General features: G+C 40.4%; 2 protein-coding genes and 1 pseudogene across 2 annotated transcripts in view; 1 reads left to right on the top strand and 2 right to left on the bottom strand.

Moving 5' to 3' along the window:
* Ubac2 (UBA domain containing 2) overlaps positions 1 to 24,121 on the bottom strand; it is a 155,098-nt gene that overhangs the window by 63,862 nt on the left and 67,115 nt on the right. The window lies entirely within an intron of this gene.
* Positions 1,631 to 14,404, top strand: Gpr183 (G protein-coupled receptor 183). Its single transcript, XM_027938809.2, has 2 exons — positions 1,631 to 1,710; positions 12,702 to 14,404. Exon 2 carries the CDS (start codon positions 12,732 to 12,734, stop codon positions 13,803 to 13,805), a length of 1,074 nt encoding a protein of 357 aa, XP_027794610.1. The 5' UTR covers positions 1,631 to 1,710; positions 12,702 to 12,731; the 3' UTR covers positions 13,806 to 14,404.
* Positions 15,612 to 16,374, bottom strand: LOC114095534 (BBSome-interacting protein 1 pseudogene; annotated as a pseudogene).

The raw sequence follows: 24,121 nt of genomic DNA, 5'->3' as shown, positions 1-24,121 counted from the left end.
TGTGTACAGTCCAATCACAGCTACAGAAACCCTGGTAATTTTCAACAACAGAAAGAAGGTCTGTGAGCCCGGAAAATTATCTCACGAGAAACTTCAACAGCATCGCAGGATACCACCTCTTCTTTTAAATAGTCAACTATGCCAATAACCAACTAAAGGATGAATCTGCTTTGTTAAAGGAGCAGTTGATGCTTTCATTATGTAACAATGTTTTACTTAACAATTATAAATATTTCCAAAATTACAAGCCAAAAAGTCTCAACAGAATGACCTTCCAAAAATTGACAAATTTCTCAACATTGCCAATTCATGATTTTGTTTCTAGTGGTGCTGGCGATAGGATGTGGGACCGCTAGGCAAGTGCTCTGCACTGAGCCACATTCCAGTCCTCAGTCCATATTTTTTAAATGAACTAGTTGCCATGTCCACAGAGTCATAAAATCGCTGCACTCCCCCAAGGAATAGTCTTGGAGATCACTTTGTTCCATAGCTTTAGTTTACAGAACCAACATAAATTCAAAGAATTCAGCTCATGTGTTGTTCACTCTTCTGTTTGTCAACAATGCTCTTCAGATCCCCAGCACTGAAGAGTTTATGAGGATTTAATGACACCACAGAGAAGCTATGGCCACATGCCAGTTTTACAGAATCCTGGAGGAAAAAGACCTCTTTCTCATGCTGGTCCTCCTTCTACTCTCTGGAGTTAGGAACACAGACAAAAGCAATCTGACCTCTTTTCTATGACACAGTTTCCAAATACATAAGGATGATTATCATACCCCTGCAAAGCCTAACCCTTCTCAGCTTACTCTACCAGTTCTCCTCAGACCAGGGATCCAGGCCTCTCAGAACCCCAGGCACCACAGGAGTGATCTCTGCCTTCCTAACTGCAGACCCAGATCTGGCTGGGAACGGCCAGGTGAACCTAGGCAAGGGTGAACACCACCTCAATTATTGGTTCAGACGGAGTCAACATCGGTAGCAGCCAAACCCTCTAAAATTAGCAGCACAGGTCTTTTTGTCCTGCACACAAGAGTGGGTTGCATTCAATGTAGATGTGTGGCTTCAACCTCTCCTTGCCACTTAAGTGTCGCAGTTACTGATGCAGTCAGTCGGCCTTTGGCCCCAAAACCTCCACTAGCCCAGTCTAAGGAGGAGACTCTTTTCCCCACTCACCACAGAAACCTGCTTCTTTGTCATAAGCTGATAAGATTTAGACTGAGTAAATTACCAAGTTTCCAGATAGATAACGTTGCCAAAGCTGACTTTTTTCCTTAAAACGTTTAAAAACCCACACTTATACACAGAATATCAATAGAAAATCTCAGTAACTAGGATGATGATGATAATGATGATTTTTTGCTTAAGGTTTACTACTACAAAGATTTTTTTTCCTGATACTTAAATCTTTATGGAAAAATTTATAAAGTTCCATAGATATCAATAGTTCATAAATTCCAAGGGGCTTTTGGATAATTTTTTTTTAAGAGTTCAGAAAAATTTCACTTCCCATTTTTTAAAAAAGTGTACACGCATACGTGAGACTAACTGATCATCTCTACTCTCAATCACAGGAAGGACAGGAAGAAAGGCAGGGCCATAAAAGGAGGTGTGGCCAGTCTCTCTTAAAGCAACATGCCAGGCTTAGCTGATTTTAGTCTGAGCCAACACCCGCTGCTGCTACCCTGGGCCCAGGCAAGCCACTGACAGGTAAGGCAACAAATGCTCTTAAGATTAAAAAAAAAAAAGCAAAAATCTATGTTTTGGATAAAAGGTAAAGGAAAAGAATCTATTAGCTATAAGCATTACTAACAAAAATCATGTTATTAATATAGTTTAGATTGTATGGTTACTAGCAGTTCTAATTAGCTATTATCAAGTGAGGTGAAAGCAATGAATGGGTCATTCCAGAAATATCACTGCCAAAAAACAGGGCTTATTTGGTATGCTTCTGCATGAATTTCAGATGACCAAAAAACAGTATCAAGGGTAAATCTGCAAACAATGTCAATTTTCCAGGACATATGAACATGAAAGGAAAGAAACAAAGTTATTTAAACTGGAGTGTTATTGAATTTTAATGCATTTTACATACAATACAACTAGCCATTCGGCACAATTTAAAGTAAAAATCATTATGTTTTACTATGTGAACACATATCTATGTATATAAGTCTTTTTTATATTTAAAATTTTTCTCAGGACAAAATTCCAGTAGTAGAATTCCTGGAGCAAAAAGTATATTTTCTAAAGCTTTAGATACAAAATAATTATTTTTGATTTACAAAAACATTTTACCAATTTACCAGCAAGGAGTAACAACAGTCTGGGCTCTACTATCCCTCTGTGAGCATGGGCATTTTAGTTCTAAAGATAAACTTTAATTAAAGAGGTGCAAAAAATAACATCTATGTTGTCTGGTATGTATTATTTTATGATCAGTATAAACCTGCTTCATATTTTTTTCCTAGAACTTCTTGCCTTTAAAAAAAATCACAAAACAATGATATGTAGTGATTTGCCAATATTTATGTCCATGTTGAGAGTGGATGTAAAAAAAAAAAACTGGCAAAATATAAATTATGAAGAGACTTCCTTTCAAGAAGGGTGTGGGTTTTTTGTTGTTTTCCTTGTTTTTGGTGGTGGGTTCTGTCTGTCTGGTGTTAATCTGAGCACAATATAGCGTAATGGTTAAGAGCAGTGGCTCTAGGATCAGATCCAAACTTGGGCTCTGTTATTTATAGCCCAAAGCCCGATACAAGTTGCTTAATGTCTCTGGCTTCAGTTGCTTCATTTGTAAAATAGGGAGTAAGATTTCTGCCACATTAGTCTAATACTGTCTCTCATAGTGTGAAAACAATGTCTGCAATTTCCCCCACACCTATTAAACTGCCAAAGGATGAATCCAAAAGGCAAAATTTCCTTGCCCTATTATTTCTGTGAAAATTATTTTCTTGAATTTACATGAAGATTCTATGGAATATTTTGCATAATGATTTTGAGTCTATGGGAGATTATATATCTAACCATGCTTTCTGGAATTTGAGAGCACTTTTTGTTTCTGGGGGTTAATTTTACTTTTTGAACCTAAAACCGCAAGAGTACTGGCCCCATAAAGAGCCTCACTCACATGCTCAGAGGTTATGGGGCTGGCTGTGAAGATGATTCCTTTTAAAAGTCACTTTCAGCAGGCTTCTAAGAGTTTATTAGTACTATTATCTGTCATTCCACAGTATAAATGCCAATTCGGGCAACTACAGGGCTTCGTGCATGTATTTTAGGCATTTACTAGATATCAACTGCTCCTTTGCAGCAGTTATGTATGGGATGAAGATGTGTGGGATTAAGATGTGTGCTATAGTCATCATCCTTAAAATATCTGCATCTAAAAAGGAGCTCGGCCCTAATAAAGGAGTCCATGGGGGGCCTTCTTCTCTGCCAAGGTTAAGGCCTGCTGGAGTGGGTGACTCCAGAGGGTGGAATGTGCTGAGGACAAACACTGTCCTCCAGTCTGCATAGTCCATCAGTTTCCCAAGAAGTCTGTAAAATACTGGGCATCCATACAAAGTGCGATAATGCATGAGAAAACCTCTGCAGACTGAAGAGGTAAGAGAATTTGTGGTATTTTGGAAGCCCAAAAGAAAGAATAACAAGTATTTTGCAAAAACCTTAAAAGCAGGTGTAAAAATAAATTAATAGATACATGCTATGCTGGGTCTTCACCACCTGTTTTCAATTGAAATTTCAGTCCAAATTATTATTAAAATGTTGATTAAAATAGTAAAATCTAAATGCATTTATACAACGTTTACTTTAAAACATATTACAAATTAACAAACTCCTTCATTTAAATCCACCTATCTCCCTCCTTCTCCCAGCCCTTGTCTCTCTGGTTCAGACAGAAATGAGTTGGTATATTACAGTTTTGAGATTCCTTCCTGTTTTACTTGCTTCCCACCCACATCAGAGCATGCTGGAAACAGGAACTAGGGATAAAACATACCAAATGTGATTAATGGAGTCAAAGAGCCTGAGTTTGAACCCTGACACTTAACAGCTTTGTCTTTAGGCAAGTCGTGTAAGTGCTCTGTGCCTCAATTTCACCATCCACAAATGGACTGGTGGAAGTTTTTTGAGCGACTACATGTAGGGTTCCCAGGGCAGTGGCTGGAACAGTCTGTTGAGTAGTATGGACATTATTATCCATCCAGGACTTACTGTTGTCTCAGAGTGGACCTTTCAGTGAGGACCAGGAGGAATAAGATTTGGCTCTTCTTTAGCAAATGAGTATTTGCTGACTGGTTAGCTGGAGGCAGAAGACATCAACATCATGGGATGCTGGACCAGGAAAACCTCAGTCCCCCAGCAAAGACACCACCATGCCTTCCCCGGGGGAATGGGGTAGAATCAGGAAAGCTTCCAGGAACAGCTAGTTTCCACGGCTATGTCAAAGGAAAGTACAAGCTGAGACTGCAGGACAGGGGCAAGAAGAGAAGAGTGCCAGAAGGCACACTGTGGGAGGGAACAGGCGACATCCAAAGACTACAAGTGGCTTGGTATGGCTGTAGCCAGCGCATGTTAAGAGGGAAGGTGGCCAGCCACCCAGAGGAAGAGGGGGCACAGCCCCACCATGAAGGATGCGTAATCACGGTTTCAGTTTGCCTGCAGCAGACAGGCACCATCCGAGGGCTCTTTGAGAGGCTGCTGCACAGCAGCAGAGAGCGAGGAGGACACAGAGAGGCACGCGGACAGACACAGCCACGTGGGGGTAGTGCAGAGGTGAGCACACAGGCCTGCCAACTAAAGGACTCGGAGCCCTGGCCACTTGCATAGACAGGCTGTGAAGAACCCTGAGCAAATGACTGATTTCACCTGAAACTCCATTTATCCATAAAACAAGGAAATTTTGTCCTGCCTAGATTAGTTGAGAGAATAAAGATAAAGCCTGAAACTCCCTTGGACTTTTAGGAGGAAAGGTGCATACTAATTCTAAAAACATTCTGGACTCAGGAGAAAGAGTGTACAGACACAGCCCTTTGCCATCAAGAGCCTTCTGCTGTGTGATCCCACTATCCAGGACCCCACAAGCATGCTGCACACAAACAGAAGGTCTGTTTCTCATGCTGGAATGAGTGTCATGGATAGATTGCTTCTTACAGTTCTCTAAACATCGTCATCTTCATCTTTATAACTTCCATCCTTCCTAGTCAGTATTAACGCCACACAAGAAAAAATTGGTGAAAGATGAAATAAAAACAGTAGGAATATGTAAAACCTTAAGTATGCAAGTGGGTGTCTAACCAAACAACCTGACACTCGGGCACCTTTCACTTCCCATGATGCCAGCGGGCAGGTCTGTGAGCTGAAGCTGGTCTTCAGGGAGTGCCCGCTGGGGCAGGACACTGTGAGAGGCATAAATAAAAAACTGAAGACTGGTGAACACTGTTGCTCTACCTTAAAAAAGTTCTTCGTGTTTTGTCCTGTCAATGACCTTTTGCAACCTACTAAAAGATGGTCTGAACGTCATGGGATCAGAAGCAGAAGAGTCACAGACCTAATAAGGTCTTGGGAAGGCTGCCCATGCCAGCCTGTCAGTTCTTCACACCTCCACAAACCAGAGAAAGGTAGCTCCCCAGGAGGCAGGGGAGGTCACCCCAGACAGACTGACCAGGTCAACTCTGCTCTGAATACAGTCACTCCTGTATCTCTGATTTTTTACAAGGATGCAGGAATGCTGAGAGTATGTTCAATGGATTACAGGCACACCTGTTTGTGGGGAAAAAAATCATCTAATAGTGTACAAAGATTTATTTAACTAGGTTACAGGGCAGGTGCTGACTTACAGCAGTGGCTCGACATCACAGTAGAAGGGACAACCTGACCTGCCCCTCAGTGACAGGTGGCTGCAGCTGTGCCTCAGGTTTCTTCTCCACTGCAAGAATTAATGTTTCCCACCTGCTCATTTTGCAGGCAAATGGCACACCCAGCAGCTCAGGGGTACTTGTTTAGTTGACTAAAAACAAGGCAAGAACAAAGGTGACTGAGTGTTAGGAACCTGTGTGTGGGATACTGGACCAAACAGGGTCCCTGTTTGGACAAGAACAAGAATGTTTTTTCAATTATTTGAGGAGGGCTTATAAAACTAGGTAATCAGAGAAAGAAGTCATGAACGATATCTTTCTTCCACGGGGTGGATGTGTTTGTTTCTAAGAACAGAAGCGGCCTGGCCTCATCTAGCATCCTGGCACATCTTGCTGGTCTTTGTTTCCTCAGTAAGACCACATCTTTGTTACTCCAATAACCTTGAGCCGCCTTCTTCCCTCTCCTTTCCCAATGATGCTATTTCTCCCCACTCTGGAAACATTTCCTCAATCCTACCATTCTTCAGGAAAACAGCCCAAGGACAGTATGTCAACAGAAATCAGAGGAAGATTCAGATCACATAGCATTCATCATTTAACAATAAAACTATAATGAACATCTGTACATGCACATTTTGGTGGTTCCCCTGGTTGTTTCTGAAGCATGTTTTTGGGACTTCATCTTCAGCACTTGGAGCCAGGTCACCTCTCTGTGTGAGGTGGTCTGGATCAGACCCTGACACCTTACAGAAAAGTCATCCTACTTGATGCTAAAGCTGAATTTAGGAAACTTCATTGCTAAAGCTGAATTTAAGGAAACTTCCTAATAGTTTAGCCCTACAAACTTTATACACTTAAGGAACTGATTATTAAAATAAACATTAGTGGATCATGGTGACACTTCAGGAATCTTAAATTAAAAACCAAAAGCTATTATTCTAGTATGAACTAAATCTTTGCTTTTTTTCTGTTTCTGCCATGAATAAAAGCTAAGAAAATACTTTAGTTACCGAAACACATGCCTAGGACAGTAGAAGGTGTATGGATCCTTTCAAAAGTCACAAGTGCCTTCAAGTTGGTTTCCAGGGTAAACATTTTCCAGAGCATGGATCACAATGAAGCTTAGACAATTTTCTTAAATACTAAAGAAATTAAACATTTTTTTTTGAGGGGGGGCTTTGTTTTTCCACTTTTTGTGGCTAGAACAAACAACCCTGTCAGTTCATGTCAACATGTCCGGTTATGCAAAAATAAGGTGATAATATCTCAAGAAATGTCAGCAAGCCTATTGGCAATGAAACAAATTTTACAGAAAATACACGCAGGCCCACTTCCAAAAATGTAAGTGAAAATACTTTGGAAGATATTTTGACGAGGAATAAATTTATTATTTTACATGTATTAGGATAACAGAAAAGTTAAAATGATCAAATATCACATTACAGAGACAAAACAGGAATTGTGTCCTTTGCTTATCCATAAAACAAGAGGGCGGCAGAGATGGCCTCCAGGTAGCTCAATCCCAGGAGGTGTAGGTATTTTAGAGGCCAGCTGAACCCTGTTCTTCAGGTCAAACGTAAACAAGGATCCACAAGGCATGCAGCCCAGTCACTATCCATGCCCTCAGGGAAAAGGCCATCCCGACTCCTGTCCCTCCATGTATGGAGCATGCAACACAACAACTCAGGGACTACACCTTTTCACCACAAGCATTATGAGGACACTGCCATTCTTACAACTATTAGTGTTCTAAGGAAAAGTGATTTAGGACCAACACTTCTGTGGGCTTTTCCCTAGGCAATACAATGAGTGATGGTACTTTCAAGTTTAACTCAGAGACAAGACAGACAGATATTATATAAACATGCCAGAAGCTGCTTCCTAATAATTAAAATGCAAAATACTTAAAATACATCTAAGAAGAAACAAAAAGTTATACTTGAAAGTGAATAAAATAGGAATTTATAATCCAAAGGCTGCCAGAGGCACACTGTAGAGCAAAGACAAGCAGAAGGAGTACAGCAAACGTACCCGCACATTCCCAGCACGCTGCTCATCCTTCTGCTCCTGAGGCTCTGACATAAAAAGGCATCATTTCTGTAGTCCCAGGACACAGCATGTGCAGGCGCAGACAGTAAGGATTGCTAATAAAAGAGTGGAGCTATTTCAAATTTCAGGAAAATAACCCATAAAATGATCAAAGGAAGGTATAAAGTAGTATCTCTAAGAGATTATAATAAACTGGGGCTTGATCACTATAAGAATGGCTGAATAACCGTCAAAGACTCCTTAATTTGGAGATCATAAAACCAGCTAAACTATAGCATGAATAACACAGGAGAGATACTGGCAAGAACTAATGTGACATTAGAGTCATATAATGTCATATTTCAAAACCACCTTGAGTCTCTTTTACCTAAGACCAGTTTTTTCCCCTCACGGTTTCAAAAATATTTATTGACGGTTTTCTGTATGCAAGGCATGTTCCTGATGTATGGATACCTCTGTAAATAAAATGGAAATCTCTGCCCTGTAGCATTTGTTTAGTTTTTTAAAAAAATATTTTTTATTTGTTCTTTTAAGTTATACATGGCAGAATGTTTTTTGACATATCATACATACATTGAGTATAACTTCCCATTTTTAGGGGTTGTACATGATGTGGAGTTACACTGGCTAAGACCAGTCTTGACACATCTCATCCACATGTCCATATTCTGCAAGAGCTTTCTTTGGCCAGCTCAGGAACTAGAGTGGTCAGCAAGAAAGCCTCTCAAACAGTCTTCCCCTCAGGGCTGGCTTTGCACTTGGCAATTCTCCTGGAGGTAGGGATCCCCTTGCCCTTAGGAAGAGCCGCCCATCTGCTCTGGAGAGGAAAGCCACTCCATGCCCACGCTGTATTTTGAAATCACAAGTGAAACAGCTGCCCCTGCAAATGACTGGACACAACATCAGGGAAGGACCCAACATAATCTTGAGCCTCTTGAGCCCTCAGCTCCTCACCTGGGAAGCAGGTGGGGGACACCAATGCTTAGTGTGGTGGTTTGCTGTGAGGTTCCTACAAGGACATGATTTGAAGGTAGGCGCCTAGGAAGTCAATGCATGAATGTGAATAAAAAGTATGAAAAGGCAAGCTTTGAAAAGTACGTCAGATGACAAGGTTTTTTGAAGAAGAGTTAAATAAAAAAATTTCTCCTTCAGATTAAAAAAATCATTTACTTTTTCATTTCACTCAGTTCATGTTCAATGTTAACATTTTAGACTCTGTGGATAAAGTCCTCAAATTACTCGCACAATGTTTTATTCTGGCATCTATAAGATCCATGCAAACATCTTTCTTTCTGTGTGTGTGTGTATAGGGGTGATTTGCTTTTCCTCCCCAAAGTACTATGTCATGCCATCTGCTTTCCTTAGCATAAGTCCCTATCAAGAAGTAGGTTTCTATGCTGCCATTTTCAGCAGCTGCATGATGCCCCACTCTGTGGCTATATCATAAAATATTCAATCAACTTCCCAAAAGTTGTTTGAGCTGTTTGCAAATCTTCACCTTTATAACTAACACTGTGCTAAACACTCCTGCAGCATGAGCTGCTCTGTAACCCCTGCTGCTCCTGGCCCTACCAAATGCTATACTTCACTCAGAGATGTGGTCAGATGTCATTTACAAGCTTCAGGTAGTGGCGCCTTCTCTGAAGGTGAAGCCATCTGAATAATCTCTACAATAATATTCACATGTAGGTTTCTCAGACTCCATGGTGTGGTTCCCCGCTGCCATGTATTTTAAAGCCATCTCCTATTAACCTGACTTGAAATACTCCTCAAAACTTTTGTTGAGACTTTCAGGGGGAAAAGGAAAAAAAAAAAACTTCTAGAAAAATAACAATAAAAGAAATTCTTGATGCCTAATCCTCAGCTGCAACCCTTGTCTAGAATTTTCACCTCCTGTGCCTGGTTTTGGTTCCTGAAAAGTTGCTTCTCGCAGAAGGCATTTCCCAAATAAATGGATAACAGTTTCTTTCAACTTTAATTCTACAATGTGATTCCCATGAGTTCATATTTAGGAACTACTCCTTTTTTTTTTTTTCTGCACTATATATAAAGCCCATATTTACTGTATTCTGTTTACTTTGTTTTCTTATTTCACTAATCTCCACAATTGTTTTTATTATTTTATTTGGGAATTATTATTTTCTTTTCTAGCTTTTTGAGCAGTATACTCAACTATTTTCATTCTTTTCTTTTCAATCAATGCACTCAACATTTTGCCTCTATCTTGGATTGACTCCTTAGCTGCACTGCACAGCAAGTATTATTTTTGTCATTTAGTTCTAAGCATTTCAAAACCCCCACTATGATTTCTTCTTTAATCCAAGAGTTCCTTAGAAATATACCATTTTAGTTTCCAGATGTATCCTTTATCAAGTTATTGCTGGTTTCTAATTTAACTGCATCCCAGTCAGACAATGTCATCTGCTCACTAATGATTTTCTGAAAGCTGAGGTTCCTCTGATGACCTACTATGACGTCAAATGTGCAGATATGCTCATAGGCCTTTACCACAAATTCTAACAGTCTTTAAATAATGTTGGGTAAATCTTCAAAGTCTTTAACCTCTTTTTTTATTACCTGTCATATTTCAATAGAAATGTGTAAGATTTCCCATAATGACGTGGATTTGCTCATTTTATCTTTGAATTCAGCCAAATTTTGCTGTAACACACATGTATCATGATTATTTTTATGTTCTATGTGGTCTGTTCTTAACTTTTGTAGTGACCCTCTGTTTCTCTTCCTATTGATATTGAATTTGCCTTGCAGTCTATTTTTTTTTTTTTTTTGATGTTAAGATTGCTACTCTACCTTTTCATTCATTGGGATTTGTCTGGTATGTCTTTATTTTCAATCTTTCTGAAGAGTTATATTCTCTTCTAGGTAGCATATAGTTGTGTTGTTAAAAAAAAAAAAAAAAAAAAAAAACCCAAACCGATACTATAGGCAAATTCGATTCATTTAAGTTTTCTGGGACACATTTCTACCTCCTTTTTCTGTTTTCTATTTACCATCCTCCTTCTTGTGTTCTTCCTCATAGTGTCCTTTCTGGTCCTCTTATAGATTTCAAAACGTTCTGTTTCTGTTCTTGTTCTCTTTTGTTTTAGGGTACATTTGCATGCTGTAAGGATTCGCCTATCTACACTGCAGTGCACACCTAGGAGGGCAGTCCTAAGATAAACCTTAATTCCCATGAGCGTACCTGTTTCAAGATTGCTCCAATGCTGGCACAGACCCAACACTTAATACAGCAGGCAGACAAGTGGATTGGTAGTCAGAGCTTTCATTGAGAGAAAGGATATTATCCTTTTCTCTTAAAATACCACAAGCACAGCATGACTAGATCCATTAAAATTTTTTCCTGGGGCTGGGGATGTGGCTCAAGCGGTAGCGCGCTCGCCTGGCATGTGCGGGGTGCTGGGTTCGATCCTCAGCACCACATAAAAATAAAATAAAGATGTTGTGTCCACCGAAAACTGAAAAAAAAATTTAAAAAATTCTCTCTCTCTAAAAAAAAAATTCCCCCTTAATTTTGGTGATTTTCATATGAGATTTATTCAGATAATACCATCAGATAAGTAACTTATTTTCTAAAAATAATCACATACAGGAATGGGGCTGTGACTCAGTAGTAGAGCACTTGCCTAGAACATGTGAAACACTGGGTTCGATCCTCAGCACCACATAAATAAAGAAAAGTTATTTTAAAAAGATAATAATAATAATAATAATCACAGGAGTTATTGCTCTGCTTTTCCTACTTTTACCAACATTTACCCTCTTTTTTTCATATAAAAAGTATTTAATCAATAATGATTGAACATTTACCCTCTTATGGGGAACTTACTGCAGGAGTTTTCAATTTTGGATTTGAAATTTCAGTCTTAACATTATTTATATAACAAGAAAGGAAGTAGAAATAAACTAAATGTGCATGGAAGGAGTAGCTATACAAATCATGCATCAACAAACTGGACTGTGGAATATCTATCAAATATCTACATAAAATCTAGACACAGAAAAGCACATAGACCACAGGGACCTGAAGATACTCAGTGGGCACAGCAGGACACTCAAACCCATGTGCAGATAGCACGACCTGCATGTGATTTTAAAACTTCCTGAAACATCTTAAGTCTTTTCTCTCCCTTTTTCTTTCTTTTCCTTCTTGTCATTTTAGTCCTGGTTGTCATGGTCACCACCTTCTTCTTTTTCTCTGAAACCCTAACTTTCAGTTCCTAATAAGGCCTATGCTTATTTCTCATACTTTTTAGGTTAACACAAATCAGATCACTGTGGTAAGTTCATATTCACTACACCACAGTGTGTGACTAATTTCATTTCCTGGCAGTGATATACATTTGGAAAACAATAATGACAACAAAAAGGTCCAACTGAAATTCAATTTAAAAGCAAAATTTAATGCCCACCTAAAATGTGGGGTGCTTTACATGACTTTATTCTTAATCAGACAGTGATTCAGAAAAAAGGAAGGGGAATTTCTGCCCCAAAAGTTAGTGCATCCCCTCTTCTCACAAAAATGCATTTGCCCTATTTAGATGGTTCCAGTTCCTTTGCCAGGGCTTTACCAAAGCCACAAACTGTGAGAGTAAAAATATACATCTTATTCTCTGTTCTTCCTGTTATCATACATGGAACCACATGATATATCATAGATTTAAAAAAACTGTATCAATAGTGAAACTTTAAAAACTAGATATATAAGTGGTAGATTAAGTTGCTCTGAGTTAAATATGTCTTTAATTAAACAGAGCCTTGTTTTGTTCCTAGAGATCCTGCCTGCCACCACTGGGTCTAGAGATGGCTAGCAATTTCACCACACCTCCCACAACTCCTCAGGGAAATGACTGTGACCTCTATGCACACCAAGACACAGCCAGGATAGTAATGCCTCTGCATTATAGCCTCGTATTCATCATCGGGCTGGTGGGAAACCTACTGGCCTTGGTTGTCATTGTCCAAAACAGGAAAAAAATCAACTCTACCACCCTCTATTCCATGAATCTGGTGATTTCTGACATCCTTTTCACCACGGCTTTGCCAACGCGGATAGCCTACTATGCACTGGGCTTTGACTGGCAGATGGGTGACGCCCTGTGCAGGATAACAGCTCTGGTGTTCTACATCAACACTTACGCCGGGGTGAACTTCATGACCTGCCTGAGCATCGACCGCTTCATTGCCGTGGTGCACCCTCTCCGCTACAACAAGATGAAGAGAATTGAGCATGCCAAAGCTGTGTGCATATTTGTCTGGATTCTGGTCTTTGCTCAAACTCTCCCACTACTCATCAGCCCCATGTCCAAGCAGGAGAATGAAAGGATCACTTGCATGGAGTATCCCAATTTTGAAGACACAGAGTCTCTTCCCTGGATTCTACTGGGTGCGTGTTTTATTGGATACGTGCTTCCACTCATGATCATCCTCATCTGCTACTCGCAGATCTGCTGCAAGCTCTTCAGAACTGCCAAACAAAACCCACTCGCAGAGAAATCTGGTGTAAACAGAAAAGCCCTCAACACAATCATTTTCATCATTGTCGTGTTTGTTCTCTGCTTCACGCCCTACCACGTGGCAATTATCCAACACATGATCAAGAAACTTCACTTCTCTGACCTCCTCGAGTGCCACCAAAGGCATTCATTCCAGATTTCTCTGCACTTCACGGTGTGCTTGATGAACTTCAACTGCTGCATGGACCCTTTTATATATTTCTTTGCATGTAAAGGGTACAAGAGAAAGGTCATGAAGATGCTGAAACGTCAAGTCAGCGTATCAATTTCCAGCGCAGTGAGGTCAGCTCCCGAAGAAAATTCACGTGAAATGACAGAGTCGCAGATGATGATACACTCCAAGACTTCAAATGGAAAGTAAAGGGACCGCATCCTCCCTGGACTTGGTATGAACTCTGTAGGACTTCTCTCCCAAAGTAAAACAACTATTCAGCTTCCAATCAGGATGCCTTTCAAATGGACACTATTTCCCACCATCAATGGATAAACTGATTGAGAAACATCAAGTTTAAGCTCAAGAGAACAGTATAAAGCAAGTTCTAATTCATAAATGAAATAATACTGTATCAAAAGGAAGCTCTCTAACTCTTGGTGAAGAAAAAGTTTTACATTAATAAAAAATCATTAATATTTCCTGCCAATAATGTGGCAAGAGACTGATAGATTGTATATTATCAGTGTAAAAATGTTAATATTGTAATATATTTTGGTAACATATTTCCTTTTTTATACTTTTATTGTATTTGTTTATTTTTATGTGGTTCCCAGGATCAAACCCAGTGTCTCACACATGCTAGGCAAGCGCTCTACCACAGCCCTGGCCTGGTAACGTATTTCTTAAATGCATATTTCCTTCCATTTTAGATCTTTGTCTCTTCAATAATATGGTTTTTATTTTGTTTTGTTCTGAGTCATAACTGTTTCAAAGAACACTTCTGGAATAAAAAGTAGGAAGCTACAGATTTATGACTATGTCCCTCACTGTTCACTATGAACTACCAGCAGAAGTTAGAGGGGGAGTAAAATTAGGAACAGGTAGATTAAAAAAGCAATATTGTAAATGTTGATGGTGACTGAGACAACACAGGTGTCCACCTTTCCCCACACAGCCAGGGCAGTATTTAAGGGCCACTGCTCAGAAATAGGGAGGTCTCCACTGGGAGAAGGGGTCACTTGCTAAATTCTCCTTAGGGGTAAAAAATAAGCATATATGTTTGTCTTCCCTTGGGTCCATAGGGGATCATCATTTCCCATGGGGGAAATTCTTTTTTATTCCCAGATTGATTGTACCTTGTATCTATGTTTCTGTAGTCTGGATTATAAGAAAGGCTAGGGGCGGGGGTGAACAGCAGAGTGTATGGTTGATACTTGCCTAGATAAGACAGGAAGTAAAATATAAAATTATAAGAGTTCTCAGGATTCTTTACAACACTATACACTTGCTCAAATAAATACCTCACTACAAACAGTAGTTCCTTTCTAAGCTCAATCTGTCTGACTGCTCAGAATGGATTACAAAGCCCCTGAAATTTCCTCAGTATGGTTGGTTATCTCAATTGACAATGATACTAATTTTGATAACAGAAGTTAAAGAAACAAAAGACTATATCATAAGTCATACTTTAAATTTGTATTGGGCTTTAGACCCTCAGACTATTTCAAATTCTAATCTTGCTCACTTTTTATCCCATAAAGAAATTAATCTTAATGGTTGGTGCAACAATGGTTGATGTATAGTTCAGATCTGTGTTATATTACTTCACAAAAAGCCACATGGCCTTTGAAATGCCTCCTAGAAATAGGTGATAGATGAGACTGCATGGACAAAAGTTGGGATCTAACTACCTTGCCTTCATTCCATCTATAAACTTTCCCAAGTGGAAGGGAACAAAGGGCAAGCACTAGATATTTTGTGCAAGGTGGCACGAGGTGGTCATTTGAGTCAGATGTCTAAAAAGAAACCATTGTGAAGACAACTAAAGGAAAACCAGAAACAAAGACACAAAACAGAGCCTCCTCAATGTCTGAGGCTCTTTATGGTAAACCAGTTCCAGACTACACTGGAACACAGACCATCCTGCAGATGAGCCAATGACAAGGTGCTCATGGGACCAGTTCTTAGGTTCCTTCACACAAGAAGGTCAATACCTGTAGCACTTGACAGAGGAACAGCACATTTTTTTTTTTTTTTGATCTTCAAATTCAGGTATTTAATAAACTTACAAAGATCCTCTGTATATAAAAGTTACAATTAGTCATTTGTGCCTGTAAATTTAAAACTGGTAACAGTAGGAATGAAGAACAATTTGAAATTCTAAAAACATGAGTCAAAGAAAATTCTGTGAGATTCAATTCAGAGTTTCAACTGCTTGTGGTCAACACAAACCACGGTTTAAATTCACAAGTTTTACCAATCTTGGGAATTTTATTTTCATTTACGTGAGCATGACTGTTACCAGTTTTATTAAATCCTACTTTCAGCATATAGCTGCAGAACACTTTCTAATTACTAAGTGGTAGGTAAGTAAGGAAGGGTGTTCCCTATGGTAAGTCTCATCAATGGGTTATTTGCTGTTGTGTTCTTTTTCTGACATTTCTTGTTAGTGAACTGTGCTGCTTGCTGCATTTTCTCCAGTTTTTCCAGAGTCAAAGATTTTAAGGGTAAAAGTTTGGGTTTACAGAGCACCATTGTGCTTATACCTTCCACAAACAGCTGCCCTTGGTTTGGAAGAACTTCCTGGAACACTGACTTTACTTCTGCCATGTACGAACTATTGGATACAGTAAGTTTTTTCCTCAAAGTTCCGGTTGTCTTATTGCTGTTTTAGCATCCAATCTGGTAGTATCAAGATGTCAGAGTTCTTGACTGAAGCCTATGGAAGGAAAGACACATTCTTTCCCAGAAGGTCAGCTGTTGCCGGGGGTAACGGTAAGACCAGGGGAAGAAAGGAACAGTACATTCTTTTACCTTAAGTTTCCCACCTTTCCCTTCCACCTCACCACAAACCTATAAACATGATGGTATCTAGATTTCAGTAGCCTACGACAAAAAGGTAAACTCTAAACAAATCTCCAAATAATCTTTTCTAAGTCTATAGTCCAGTCAAACTCAGCCCTTCTCTCTCCTTCCCAAGGCCTCACGGCCTACTCCATTCACCCAGCTGTCACTCACCATGACCTAGGGCTCTCTCGCATCATCTTGTATTGTTAGTTAACTTCACTTTTATTGCTGGCACAGTCCCTTCACCAGTAGTAGGTAAACTTGGAGCACAGAGGCAGTGCTAGACAATTTTTGTATTCTGTTACAGAACAAAGGAGGTGATCTACATCTGTTTAAAAACTGTGCTGGGCACATGAGCACCTATAATCCCAGCTACTTGGAAGGCTGAAGAAGGAGGATCACAAGTTGTATCCAGCATCAGCAATTTAATGAGGCCCTGTATCAAAATTTAAAAAGGTGGGGGGGATGTAGCTCAGTAGTTGAGCACCCCTGGGTTTGATTCCCAGTACCACAGGGTGTGGTGGGGGAGCGGTAAATTATAACTTATAAGTATTTTCTAAATGAATCAGTTAATACATTACAAGTTTAAATAAAATAGGGAGATAGGAAAACTCCATTTGGGGAAGTAGATAGTTATTATGGCAGATGGCCATATTTCTTTCATAATACTTTTATTTCTAAAAAGATCATTTGGTTGAAGTTTCTTAAACCCTTAAAGCTACTCAGTTTAAAACTATTACATGTATCAACTAGTCAGTGGTGGTATAAGAATAACAAGAAATGGCATCAGGTATATCTAAAGAGCTCAAAAATGTAGAAACAGGCCATATGTTATGTGATGTCTTCCCTTCCACAGTTCTGTGGACAACATGAGCAGGGAGGGCTGCCCATACTAAATCCAGAAAAGCAGCTGGTCAAGAGTGAGCAACAAGAGTTGCCAGTCTCAACAACCTAACAAGACCCTGGGAAGGAAGGAAGGAAGGAAGGGAGGGAGGAAGGGAGGGAGGGAAATAAAAAATAAAAGCTCAGTAATAGAGCACAAGTGGGTTCAAACCCAAGCACTGCCAAAAACAAAAAATAAAGAATAAATCATGTGGACCCAGAAAAAGCATGAGAGGCTGACTTGTATCATTTATGCCAGCAGAGTATATAATCTTTAAATAATAGGACAAATGACTCAACAACAGCTTATGAACTTGGCTGGGCTATGAGCCCCTTGAGGACAAGGCCCTGGTTGCTATGTACCAGGAGCTGGCACAGCACCGGCCAATACAGAGTTCTCAAGTACCCACTGAACAGAATGGCATGTGTCTTGCACTATCACTGGTCACACTCTACATCCCCACGAGAATACCTGGGACGTTCTTAATTTCTCAGAGGAATGATAAGAAATACCATAAATGCTAGATTGCACGTGCCCCTGAGGAGAGACGTGTGTGCCTTAGAAGACTCTGCAACTTAAACTAGACATATTAAAAAAACAGAGGCAATTAACCAGCAAATTATTAATAGAATTAGATAGAGCAGTATGTTCTGCTTGGAGGTAATTTCATAACTCAAGGGGCGAGGGCAGTGGCTCCTACCAACCAGCCAACAGTGGTGTACAATTTTAAAAGGGGAAGCACTGATCTTAAATTAGCCTTTTAAATGTTCTACTTTGGTTACTTTTCAGTCTGTTGTAATCTGTTATTCTCTGAAAAGCTAAAAATATGTGTTCACTGACTGACTATTCAGGTTAAGAATCAGAAATGAAGGCATGAGGACTAGAAATGATGTGGGACCAACCAGGCCCATGAGTATTCACCAGACTGCTGCCGATGGAAGTTCTAAGCATTACACTCAGAAAAACTCATCACTTAGAAGAAAGCCCCACATTTCTGCTCATTAAAACCTCAGTGAGCAAAGAATGACCGTTACCCATCAGTCACCACACACTCTTCTTACCACGGCACAGGCAGCATGTCACTTAACCCCCGCCTGAGCTGGTGTGCTTATCATCCCCACCGTGCTGAGAGGAGGCTGGATGCCAGGGCCCGTGGTGCGCTGGAGCTGGGATTTAAACCCAAACCTTCTGGCCCAGGGCTGCAGCCAGTCAATGACTGGGAGCAGTCCCTTGTCACCATTACTGAAATGTGCTCAACAAGAACTAGCTCCAGTTCCTCCTCTTGTCTGGGTCACATGCTTGCATTTCCTACAGCCTCCTGTGCCTGTCCCTCTCCCCACTTCTACATCTTACATCAGCCCATTTCCCCACGTGGCCCCTAACTTGCCTGAAGACTCCACCTTCACTCTCCCAGCCATTCACAGCCTCCTGACATGCAGGGGGGTTAGCAGTGAGCAAAGTCTTGCTTGGTTTTACTCCTCCTGCACTCTCCTGTCCATCTTTTCTTTACCCAATGTCACCACCATTGTCTAGACACCAGCCAGCCATACCTAGATTGCCACCACCTCTTCCCCTCTGGCTGCTCAACCAGAGTCAGAACTTTAGCCTCCTTTAGGACACTGTCCAGGAAGCCAACATATTATACTATAATACCAACCATAACACCTGCCGGCGATTATACAGCACAGTGCTCCAAGCACTCATGGGAAGCTCAGACGCATCACAGTAGCTCTGTGAGGCTGGTCTTTCTCTCTGCCCCCATTTCATAGACTATGAAACTAACTTGCCGGGGAGGTGTGTGGCTTTCCCAAGGTCCTAGTCATTGCAAAGGCCAGGTTCTGGATCCCAGCAGTATGGCTCTGGGTCTTCACTCTGAAGCCAGGGCCTCACATATGTTAGGCAATCACTCTGCCATGAGCTACACCCCCAACTCTTTTCTGAATTTTTATTTTTAAATAGGTTCTTATGAAGTTGTCCAGGCTGGCCTTGAACTTGTGATTCTCCTGCCTCAACCTCCTAGTTGAAATCCTAGGATTTCAGGTGTGCACCACTGCACCTAGCTATGCACTCTTACCACTACATTTTCTCTCTTAAACGAGTAGTATTACATGTCCCTCAAAGAGTCTTGAAAGAAATACTACTCCCTTGCTGAGTGGGGGGCGGGGGGATGTGACTACTTCTAGCCAATGAGTTGAGGGAAGTGATATATATCACTTCCAGGGTGAAGTGAGAAAGTGATGACATATTCCATTCAGCTCTTTTTTCTCGCCACTGTGAGCAGTGATGCTCTGGATGGTGGACCTTGGTCAGCCTGGGTCCCTGAATGAGTAAGTGCAGAACTCCCACCCTATGCACCTGTGTTGAATGAGCAGGGCACACAAGCAGCACACTCAAGTGTTAAGCCTCTGAATTCCAGGATGCATTTGTGGCTGCAGCATAAGTTGCCTACTCTGATTGACAGAGTGTTTAACCTACTTGGAAGGAAAAACCAATATACAGAATATAGGAAAAGAAAATGCAGACAATCCTTCTAGCACACAAACTCATCTTCCCCTCATCCCACTTTCACTGGGTCCTTTCACGCTCAAGGATGGAGTCAAGTTCCCCAGAGTCTACAGCATGGAAGTCCCACTTCCTCCCCTACACTTTCAATCCTTCCAAGCCAATTTCTTTGCATTGCCCAGTATGTGCCTTTCAAGTCAGTCTGGTTAGTTTTGTCTCTCTTCCAAGAAGAGAATACACATTTCGTTCTCACTGGATGGATTACTGTTCCCTCAACTTACTGTTTACACCTACATCCAAATTGCACCTCTTCCTTTAATTCTTGGATGACCCAAAGCCACCCATCTTCCTGTCTTCAACTCATTTGGCTTTTAAAGTCTACATCAGACAGCCTGAACTCAGACAAAGGAAGAAAAAACCCTTTAAATAATAGGACAAATAACTCCTGGGCTCCTGAAGCCTGGTTCTAGTTGGCTGTGACCCAGCTCTGACCCACTCTCTCCAGTCTTTGAGCCTTTCTGGGCCTCGGTTTTCCTCTCAGGGAAGGCAGTGTTAGATAATCTGTCAGCTCTCTGCTGGCCATCAGATAGCCTAGAGCCTATACTTCATGCTTGTGTCCCTTGCTCAGCTAAAACATAAGACTCCACTGGGGCAGAGACACTGACTTTTCCTGAGCAGCTGTGACTACAGCTCCTTGAATGTGGACAAGTTCATATTGGAAACCATGTTGACAACAGGCTGTCACACATTAGCCACATGCTCTACATTATTAAAACGAATGGAAGTGGACGTGAGATTTATGCTATTGCATGTGATTATTTGTTAAGCACAGCAGGTCACTAACACATGCTTGGTACTAAAATAGTAATCATGAGAAATATTTTACAGTAGAAACTAGAACAACATTTACCTCAGTCAGGATTTCTTTTTGCTTTCTGCTGACAGTGTAAGAAGAGGACCACCAGCTTGTCCAGTTTCTTCCACATATAAAAACGGCACATATGTCTACTTACACTTACTTATCTCTGACAGTGCATATTCAAACTGAAGAGAAATCTCTGCAACACTATAGTTGTTAGAAGAAATTATATGAGAAGGCACTATAGATGGGAAATACAGAACACAATTTTTGTTTCAATAGTTAATCTTCCTCAAAAACCAAGAGCTTCTGTGTTTCTTCTCCTTGCTAATAATACTTTTTAGATATCTTGTCTACATAACTAACCTGCAAGCCAGTCCTGGGCAGGAACCCCATGACCTACTGTCCCCTAAAGGACCTATTGTAATTGATCAGAAACAAGAATTTAAGTACTTTTTGATTGTCCTTTTTCCATCTTCTCAGAGTGTGAGAATCTTTATTTCTGGTTTCTATAACTTGTAAGAATAACTTTTCCCATGTAGGTTTTGAGAAGAAAAGAGTATGTCAGACTGAAACCACAGGGGGACTACAAAAGGGTTGAATCATCTAAAAAAAGTAACATTCTAATGTGTCCTTTCTGCCTGAGGATAGCAATCCACAGCCTTCCCCCTCAGGTCCCACACTGAAACCCCCTTCCCCCACTTTGGTAGGTAGTGGCAACATTAGGGTGCCTGCCTGTATGAGGGCTTAAAAAGATGGATGCATCCTGTGCTATCATTCACTACCTATCATGTATAATGACTGAGACCTACTGCAAGTGTCTCCAGAGACATCTCAAGTATTACTGCCGATTTGTGCCCCATCAGCGGAGCAAGGGTAAGAAGAAGGTCATGAATTTGATCTTACTGGTTTTATTTAAAGAACAAGTGTAAAGAGAAGGCATTAGCCTCACACACCTGACACTCACATGACAAGAAATGGAAGCAGTCTTTGTTTCTAGTCTCAACAATCTTTCCCAGGCTCTACCTGAAGCCTGGTATGTGACTGTGTCTGTCCCCACACCCTCAGGTCTCTCCAGAGACCCAGAAAAAGAATGGTCAGTCTCAGGCACAGGGTTAGGGGATACTGAGGATTTAGGGAGCAAACAGTTAAAGGGAAAAGTGTCTCATTAGGGAATTATTTGAAGTTTGTGTGGAGGACAAAATGCTAACAAGATAACAGGTACGTGGCATTCATTCTGCTATTTCTCAGCATTTGTGAATGTTTGACATTTTCTGTAATAAGTGTTTATAATGGTAAATATAGCCTCTAACACATCCCCACACTCTTGTTACAACAAGGGTGGAAGCAGAAGTTCAGGGATGGATTCAGAGAGAGAGGGACAGAGATGGGTTACCAGTCTCTGTCTCTACTCGGGTAACTGCAGCAACCCGAATGATGTGAGAAGGGGATGCACAGTGGCCACATTTACATGCTAAGAGCACATGTGGGGAGTCTCAACAGAGCTTCAACAAGTTCTAGTAAGGGGGCTGACAGTGAAAAAAGTCACTGACAAAGAACAGGTTATGTTTGTATAATTGCCAAATATGAATAAAGTCATACATATTGATGTACTTAGGAGTAAAGGAACATCATGTGTAAAACTTACTCTCAAATGATGCAGAAAAATATCACAAGTGCCCAGAAAGAAATGATAAAACAAATTTAGAATGTGTTAAGAATCTGGGCATCTGGGCTGAGGGTATGAGTGGATTCTTTGTCCTATTATGGCAACTTTTTAGAAGCTTGATTTATTTTAAAATTTTAAAACATAATGCAACATAAGCAGCAGCATTTGGAAGTTATTGAAGAGAAACAGTATAGTTTCTTCTAGCCACTAAATTAAAACAAAATCAATGGCTAAATGACCCAAGTATCCTGTAGCTGAGGGCTTCTTTAGATCCTGTTCTCAGGGGCACCCCACAAATATCATCTGAAACTCTTTTTATAGTGTGTTGGCTTATTTGTACTTCTCATTTTAGCGGCAAAATTTGAACACAATTATAAAAGTTGTCTTTGAACACTAACATTTTCTTTTTTTCCGCCCAGTACTGGGAATTGAAACCAGGGCCTCACATGTACTAGTAAGGCAAGTGCTCTACCACTGAGCTACATCCCCACCCTGTTTTTTATTTTATTTTGAGACAGGGTCTTACTAAATTGCACAGGTTGCCTTTGAACTTGCAATCCTCCTGCCTCAGCCTCCCAGATACAAGCATCTGTATCCCCACAGTTGAAAAACAGAGAGAAAGCTTCAGTTTGCTAATAAGTTTATATATTTGAATTATTTTCTGGTATAGTAAATAGATCACCCCAATTAGACTTTTTGCCTTACAAAAGAAAGTAGCATAAAGGCATACTGCCTGGAGGGGAACAAGTCAGAGTGTGTGTGTGTGTGGGGGGGGGGCTGGGGTTGTAGCTCAGTGGTAGAGCACATGCCTAGCATGTGTGAGGCTCTGGGTTCAATCCTTAGCACCATATATAAATAAATAAAATAATAGGTACTGTGTTCATCTGCAACTAAAATAAAATGGAAAAAAAAAAAAAAAAAAGAATCATGGGTGTGGATTTCCTTCCAGTCTCCCATTTAAGCGGCCACAGCCCAGTGACTGGGTAAGTGCTCAGAGCCTCTGCTCCCCGCAGAGAACACAACAAACCAGTATCCTACAAGACTGTGGTGGACATTCACCTAAAGTAGGAGCATGGTAAAACTAGCCTCTATAGTACAACAGTTATTTAATATATATTTGTTAAGATTTCTTAAGAGAAAGAATAAATTCCACCATAAAAAATAATAATAATCTTAATATTTCAAAATATTTCTCGGTAGTTTTTTCCATGTTGTTACTGATGTTGACAAACATATCCTTGGTCTGGTTAAGACATATTCCATATCCCTTGCCTTAACAAGCAGCAAGCGTTTGTTAAATGCCTACTGCAGGAGTCAGCACTTGCCTAGACACTGAGATGAAAGCTGAAAATAATACAGACAGGTGCCCTCAGAACCTCTCTGCCTATGTGCTGTCAGTACTGAATATTAAGTAAATGAATAATTTTAGGGGAGAGGGGAAATTAGTGCTGACTCTAGCTCTGCAGCATCTAGGACTGCTTCTATGCCCAATCTCAGATTCTCTGTACTGCTTTAATAATCAATACCCTTTCTACTGCATCAGTCAGGATTCATTCATTATTCCACAAACTGTCCAGCCCAAGCAGGCACACCGTGCTCTGAAAACTCGTCAGGCCTTCTTTAACCACAGATAACAGAAGTGCATAGATTATTTCAGAACCCAACATACAACAAAGACAAAAACTCAATCCTAAAATAGGTATGAGATTATTTTTGTGTGTTGTGTATTTTGCTATGGTTATCAAGGCATGGTTAGCATTTTG

Source organism: Marmota flaviventris, chromosome 4 (genome assembly GCF_047511675.1).
Source record: "Marmota flaviventris isolate mMarFla1 chromosome 4, mMarFla1.hap1, whole genome shotgun sequence".
In the NCBI taxonomy this organism is placed as follows: Eukaryota; Metazoa; Chordata; class Mammalia; order Rodentia; family Sciuridae; genus Marmota; species Marmota flaviventris.
This window is presented reverse-complemented; position numbering and strand designations above follow the sequence as displayed.

Excerpts from the sequence above, each read along its gene's own strand:
- Gpr183 (XM_027938809.2), top strand. The coding sequence starts at position 12,732 with ATGGCTAGCAATTTCACCACACCTCCCACAACTCCTCAGGGAAATGAC.